Below are 7793 nucleotides of genomic sequence, written 5' to 3'. Positions count from 1 at the left end.
GGACTCTTACAGAAAATACAGAAAGTATGGTTTTGTGTTGAAATACAGAAAAGTGGCATTTGTTGGAGTTGGATAGAAAAAGTGGCACGTGGTGCAGGTTTTGTGTTTTCTCGCACGTTGCATAAGCTTAATATTGAAATTTGACGGGAGAGGGAGATCCAAATGTACGTCGTGTTAGATTTCAATTCGTGGTGCACTCTAACTGTATGCATGTCTTTTGGCCAGCGCCCAACGATTAAAATTTCTGAAAAAATCACATGTTAAAAATGTATTTTAAAAAAATATCTTCCAACTAAATAAATGGATTAGTTTAGTCGGCATTTTTATTTTTTGATAAATAAAAATAATCATGTTTTATCAAAAAGAAAAAAAGAAAAATATATTTCTTTGAGCAATACCAGCATTCCATCAACCTTAGATAAGTTTTTCAATTCAACTTAGCTCTTGGAAAAAAGAAGAGAAAAGCTTTCCAGCTTAAACTCACCAGCTTCATGTTGGATAGAATCTCATATCATTTTATACCGTCATTTTGTTTAATGCCAAATTTAGATTTGTGTCATATGTTGCATGCCTACTGGTCTTATTTATTAGATAGACATATTTTATTTACCATAATTAGATCACAACAAATTAACTTTTTAGTACATCAAGTTACTTTTCTTAAATAACCTGTGTAGAGTAATATGCATTTCTATAACTACCCGGCATGACTTCCTTAGATTACAATGCATACCAATAGTACTTGCCATTTTTTTGGCAAAACCATTGGATGTCATTTGGTTTGAAGCCAAATATTTGGCACATTTGACTGGCATGTGTTTGGTTTGGTTTAAAAATTTGAAAATTGCATGCCAGCCAATAAAAGAACACTTGTGTGTAAACAAGCAATCACATATCACATGCTACAAAAAAATAAAATTTTGAATTAACCAACACACATACGCACACAAACTCTGCATTTCCAGAACTTCAGAATGACATAATTAAACTCATAGATTAAGTAGCTCATATATTGTCTGATACATGATAGACGGAATAAGGTTCACATCCTTTACCATACCATCTAGGACATAAACAGCCAGCCATGCACCAAATGCACTCCATACAAACAGTACATGATGCACCCAAGTTTGCTGTATATAGACAAAATATGCATGATGATGTTATCCATGCTCCCACTACGTGTTAAAGCGTTCCTAGCCATATAAACAAAAGGTTGCCACAAACTCTATCTAACCATGTGGCAATTCAGTGAGCAGCCGCAGATCCATCATTGCCACCTTCATGAAACTGAGGCTCAAAGTAGCTAATGACCCACTCTCGAAGAATTGTTTCATCGGCATAGTTAAGATAGCTACGAAAGATATCTTGGTCTGGCTTGGATAGATAGGCAACAATCTCAAGTTTATCCTTAGCTGGGATGGTAAGGGCATTGATCCGCTTCCAAAGATTTGCATAAGGATCTACAGGTGGCATTGGTTGCACAGACACAATAGGGGATGCAAGGGATTCAGCTAGCTTCTTGATACTGGTTACCATATCATCATTAGATACCTTGCCCTTCTTGTTTGCTTTGCCCTTGGTTGGCTTCTTGGAAGGTGATGATGATGCACACTTGCGCTTCTTGTTTAATGGATTGCCATCCAAGTCGACTTTAGGACTGCGACGATCAATAGTGTCAGAGTCAGCTTCATCACTGTCTGCTAGAATTAGATTTCCCTCAAGTTCCCTCACATCCTCGCTGTCATCACTACCATCATCCACATTGACAGTGGTTTGGTCAACTGCGAGTGAGCCATCAGCATGAGATTGATCCGAGAATAACTCTTCCAATTGATGAAAGAACCTAATGGGTCTGGTAAGATAATTGACTGCAGTTTTCTGCACACAAGGTAAGGTAAAAAGAGTAAAATAATGATGTAATGAACACAAAACATGAGAGAAGTTGCAGGTATAAAAAAACACAACAAGAGATAGTGAATATGAAGCATACATATATATATAGACAATAGCAGCTATCCACTCATTTTAAAATCAGATCATGATATAAATAAGAGAAAAAACTACTAAGAACTTACATTAAGTCTTTGCTTTTCTGACTCAGAAAGTGTGAATTGAAAGTGGTTCTGTCAAGGCCATTTCCACTATTGGCCATGGCACGACGCACCCAGCCCCACTTCTCCTTGCATTGATGATAGTGTCGATCCACTTGGGTTTGAGTGACAGCAAGCGAAAACTTGCCATTTAGAGCATCAGCACATTGCAAGTGGTGTTGTTTATTGAACTTGAAAGTTGCAGGTTTGTCCTTACGAAGGTCGATATACCATTCAAGCATAAACCTTGTCGCCTCGTCAGTCCAGGTTATGTACTTATCACGAGGATTGGAGTCCTCCTCGGTCTTCAGAGTGAGCTTATGCTTCCCCATGACCTACAGATAGGTCACCATTGCAAACAACTAGTTATTAAGAAAGTGAGTTGGAAGCAAAAACCCTCAAAAAAATGTCAGCATACGAACATGAAACATCACAGATCCAACTTACAGTAGGACAGAACTAAACCTATTTAATAGGACAGAGAGACTAGATTAAATTGAAATAAGTCAAACAATATTACGAGGATACAATAATTTACACAAAGTCATTAAAATAGAAACACTACATCGTTCAATTTTTCCCTCGCATGGAAATACATCAAAGGTACATCACATCCTTCAAATGTTCCCTCACATGGAAATACATCAAAGGTACAGTACATCCTTCAAATGTTCCCTCACATGGAAATACATCAAAGGTACAGTACATCCTTCAAATGTTCCATCACGTGGAAATACATCAAAGATACTAAGCTGGGATAGCATCAGCCTCATTGTCACGTGCACTCTCTCTATCTGTCCACATTTGCTGAGCGATTAAATCTTGCTTGGCAGCCCACTCACATATGTCAGCCTCTTGATCACGAACCCGCCCAGTACTCGTAGGGAGATTGTCATACCATGTCGCCTCATCCACAACATAATCATATGGACCATTTTCTAATATCCAATTGTGCAAAGCACAACAAGCAACTACCACTTTAATCTGAGATTTCAAAGGTATGAAGGGCCTTTGAGTAAGAATCTTGAAGCAACTCTTAAGAGTCCCAAATGCCCGTTCAACTGTGGTCCTAAGTGATGAATGGCGGTGGTTGAACAATTCTTTTGGGGTAGTTGGGTCACGGTCTCCAGCAAATTCATTTAGGTGGTAGCGCACACCACGATAAGGAGGTAATATCCCTGGCCTCGCAGCATACCCAGCATCAGCCAAGAAATATTTCCCTACAGCCATGTTGTATTAACAATGAGTTAAAGTCAAGTTGGCACAACACAGTGACAAACATGTATGTTACGTTGTATATGTACCTTCGGGTATTTTTAATCCCCCTGGACGTGTGAGGGCATCTTTTAGCACAAGAGAATCATGGGCAGAGCCCTCCCAACCAGCTAGAACATATGTGAATCGAAGGTCGAAGTCAACAACTGCTAGCACATTTTGGGAGGGGTATGACTTGCGGCCCCTAAACTTGTCGACCATGTGGGCAGGAACACAAGCCTTAACATGAGTGCCATCTAGTGCCCCTATGCATCCCTATGAATATGAGAAAGGGGAGTTCACGTCAAGCTTGGGTTAGGTCGATCTTGTATATTCAGTAATAAATCTACGGTCTAAGGGTTACCTCAAAATACGGGTAGAATCTGTCCGGGCTGCTAGTGATTTTTGTGTGTGTGTCCGTTGATCTAATGTAAATGAGATCACGAGCTAACTCCCCCATCGCACGAAGAACAATATTGAAATATCTGCTCACTGTTTCACTAGATCGCCAGAACCAAAATCCAACGGATGAATTTGTGTGATGCTGACCGATCATGTATAGGAACATTGCTACTTGTTCCTCTACTGAAACATGTAGTGTATCAATTAACAACTTTTTCTGCCTGAGCCTAATGCATAGCTTGTAAAACACAGCTCGAGACATCCGCAGTTGCTTGATACATATTGCATCGGATGTGTCAATTAGCCTAACCAGGACACTAGTCCTGTAGATGTCTCTCTCAACTAGAGGACCATACTTTCTTCCTCCACTTCTAAATTTTCTACCATCTTTGTCTCTATACCAAAGAGCCAAGAGAAGAACAATGACAGACAGAGTTCTCCGCCACAACATGGTGAGATAATAATATCTTTGCTGATCCAAGTCCATCTGGGTCAATATAACAAGTACATTAATATGAATGATCTAAATCATATTTACATTGTACAAAATCAGAGCTGCTTATAACTAATAATAGTGATGAGTAACTTATAAAAAGATCCACCTAAATCATTAACAAAAAATACAGATATGTGCTTGACTATTTGTGAATCAGAAATAAGAGACAGAGATAATAAGTCCCAATCAACAGTTAAGCATGTATGTCCAGCCGGCTCCTAAGAAATTTATGGACAACAATGTTCTAAAAACAGAGGTCATATGGACTCATAACTAGCTCTGTGTCAACTATCCTTCTCATGTCCTAATTTCTAGTGTCTTGGCTGCCTTATAACTTCACGGATGCTGCATATGGAGATCTAAGACTGGGAGCAGGGGCAAAGGGCATGGATTTGGCAGTCAAGTACTTAGATCTGGCAAGTATATACGTACGTGCAGCATATCACCAATTAAAAAGGTCGGATTGAAGCAAATCATGCCAAGAGAAAAGGGCATCGGGGTGGGATTGAAGGGGAGTTGAGCTGCTGACCGTGGGTGGATTGAGAGATGAGAACGAGAGACAGAGCAACGCCGGCGGCGGCCGGAGAAGCTCGTATTGTCGCAGGAATCCGGCGGCCTTGGCGATAGCTGCAGATCTTGCCCTCCACTCGCTCCTGTGTGTTTGCCTGGGATGAGAAGAGGAAAGTGAAGGAACCGACGAGGAAATTTCGCTGCCTACCTTTTATACTCGGCGCCCAGTTCGCGCGCTGCCAATTCTTTGGCTGCCGATTTCCGCGCCGCCGTTTCGCCCGCGATTTGGCGAAAATGGGCGCGGGCGCGCTAGGGCGAGCCAAAATTGGTCGTCATCCAGGTGGAGGCCAAAAGGGTCGGGCGTGACCAATATTTTGGTAAGGCAACTATTGGTAGTCATCCAAACAGCCCCTTAATCGCCCAAAACTTTGAGCAATTTGGAAATCTATTCAGTTTAGTTTATGCAGTTATATTCACTAGTCTCTCACAACACTCTAGGAAGTAGACGTACGAGAACTTTGAGAAATTACGACACCTATGTGTTTTAGTTTAATGTAGTTATATTCGGTGGTCTGTCACAACAATTTGCCATCACATTGACCAAACTTCCCTTTTATTGTTGTTCTTTGAAGTACGGTAATACTCGTATGCCACCAAAATAATTTCCGTAATCATGCACCCTGAAATGAAAGTGCTCTATGTTTGCGAAATTATCTCGGGCAGCATACTCTTCGAACAATTAACCAATATAACTATGTAAACTCAATTGCAAAGATATCTGCCGATACTTGACTTAACAGTTCAAGGTTATCAATTTTCGGAACAAGGGCCATCATCGTACCGTTCCACCACTCGGGTATCAAGCCCGAGTTGAGCGATTTTAACATTATGGAATCATGGAATCATCTTGATTGCACATTTAGTTGACTTACTGAAACATTAAGCATCAACAAACATGGATTATTAGTTCCTCATGATTTTGCCAGAACCTTGATTAAGCAGCTCCATTTGTTGATTGCTTGCTTGATACTCTCGACTTGAGTGAATTGTTATGGGAGTTAAATTTGCGCCACGCAGCATGCTGACTCTTCCTGTGTTGCATACATGTTCTAATTTAGATGCAGCCGTGCAAGATAATGCTCCGTAGAATTAGACACAATATTTTCTATGGAGTTCACTGTCTTTGGTAGCTGCTCAGTGGAAATGATGTGCTTTTTAACAATTTGTTATACTTGTTCAGCGACCCTTGAAAATGAGTATACAGCTTTCTCAGGTATCTCATGTGTTCCCAATTCTTTATACACCACACTACTCACTATTATAGCCTTGAAGAGCACACACGAACATCTCATTGGTGCTAAACCATAGGCTGCACTGTTTATTTTATAAAATCACGCCATCATATACATAATCTGATCAACTCACCCTGTATAGGATCTGCTCTCTAACAACGAACATTATACACATGACACTTGACCGCCGACTAGTGGTCCCAACAACCTGCTCTCACCTTATTTTCAAACGCTCACTCATCAGACCAGGTGATGCCCTACATGCCAACGTTCTGGTCGAGCCCCAAGGCATTCCACACTGCAGGAGAGGCATCGACGATGTCGTTGGCACACGGTGGTGTTGGGGAACGTAGTAATTTCAAAAAAAATCCTACGCACACGCAAGATCATGGTGATGCATAGCAACGAGAGAGGAGAGTGTTGTCTACGTACCCTCGTAGACCGAAAGCAGAAGAGTTAGCACAACGCGGTTGATGTAGTCGTACGTCTTCACGGCCCGACCGATCAAGCACCGAAACTACGACACCTCCGAGTTCTAGCACACGTTCAGCTCGATGACGATCCCCGGACTCCGATCCAGCAGAATGTCGGGGAAGATTTCCGTCAGCACGACTGCGTGGTGACGATCTTGATGTTCCATCGTCGCAGGGCTTCGCCTAAGCACCACTACAATATTATCGAGGATTATGGTGGAGGGGGGCACCGCACACGGCTAAGAGATCAATGATCAATTGTTGTGTCTATGGGGTGCCCCCTGCCCCCGTATATAAAGGAGCAAGGGGGAGGAGGTGCGGCCAGGCAAGGGGCGCGCCAGGAGGAGTCCTACTCCCACCGGGAGTAGGACTCCCCCCCTTTCCATGTTGAACTAGGACTTGGGGGGAAGGAGAGAAAGAGGGGAAAGGAAAAAGGGGGGGCGCCGCCCCCCTCCTTGTCCAATTCGGACTTGGGGGGGGGGAGGGTCGTGCGGCTGCCCCTTGGCCTCCTCTCTACTTTCTCCACTAGGCCCATTAAGGCCCATTAGGTTACCGGGGGTTTCGGTAACCTCCCGGTACTCCGGTAAAATGCCGATTTCACCTGGAACACTTTCGATGTCCAAACATAGGCGTCCAATATATCAATCTTTATGTCTCGACCATTTCGAGACTCCTCGTCATGTCTGTGATCACATCCGGGACTCCGAACAACCTTTGGTACATCAAAACATATAAACTCATAATGAAACTATCATCGTAACGTTAAGCATGCGGACCCTACGGTTTCGAGAACAATGTAGACATGACCGAGACACGTCTCCGGTCAATAACCAATAGCGGAACCTGGATGCTCATATTGGCTCCTACATATTCTACGAAGATCTTTATCGGTCAGACCGCATAACAACATACGTTGTTCCCTTTGTCATTGGTATGTTACTTGCCCGAGATTCGATCGTCGGCATCTCAATACCTAGTTCAATCTCGTTACCGGCAAGTCTCTTTACTCGTTTCGTAATACATCACCTCGCAACTAACTCATTAGTTGCAATGCTTGCAAGGCTCAGGTGATGTGCATTACCGAGAGGGCCCAGAGATACCTCTCCGACAATCGGAGTGACAAATCCTAATCTTAAAATACGCCAACCCAACAAGTACCTTCGGAGACACCCGTAGAGCACCTTTATAATCACCCAGTTAGGTTGTGACGTTTGGTAGCACACAAAGTGTTCCTCCGGTAAACGGGAGTTGCATAATCTCATAGTCATAGGAA

At 42.4% G+C, this 7793-nt stretch overlaps 1 protein-coding gene across 1 annotated transcript; it reads right to left on the bottom strand.

Moving 5' to 3' along the window:
* Positions 1-958: 958 nt before the first annotated feature.
* On the bottom strand, positions 959-4922 carry LOC123129286 (uncharacterized). Its single transcript, XM_044549512.1, has 5 exons — positions 4775-4922; positions 3712-4236; positions 3398-3623; positions 2101-2428; positions 959-2015 (listed from the first exon to the last, which is right to left on the bottom strand). The coding sequence occupies exons 4-5, from the start codon at positions 2423-2425 to the stop codon at positions 1249-1251; spliced, it is 1092 nt and encodes a 363-aa protein (XP_044405447.1). The 5' UTR covers positions 2426-2428; positions 3398-3623; positions 3712-4236; positions 4775-4922; the 3' UTR covers positions 959-1248.
* Positions 4923-7793: the final 2871 nt, after the last annotated feature.

The sequence above is a fragment of the Triticum aestivum genome, chromosome 6A (assembly GCF_018294505.1).
Source record: "Triticum aestivum cultivar Chinese Spring chromosome 6A, IWGSC CS RefSeq v2.1, whole genome shotgun sequence".
Lineage (NCBI taxonomy): Eukaryota > Viridiplantae > Streptophyta > Magnoliopsida > Poales > Poaceae > Triticum > Triticum aestivum.
Note: the sequence above shows the minus strand (reverse complement) of the source record. Positions and strands in the feature narration are given on the sequence as shown.

Coding starts and splice junctions, on each gene's coding strand:
- LOC123129286 (XM_044549512.1), bottom strand. CDS start 2,425: ATGGGGAAGCATAAGCTCACTCTGAAGACCGAGGAGGACTCCAATCCT. Junction 2,016..2,100: donor TTTCAATTCACACTTTCTGA/GTCAGAAAAGCA, acceptor ATGAGTGGATAG/CTGCTATTGTCTATATATAT.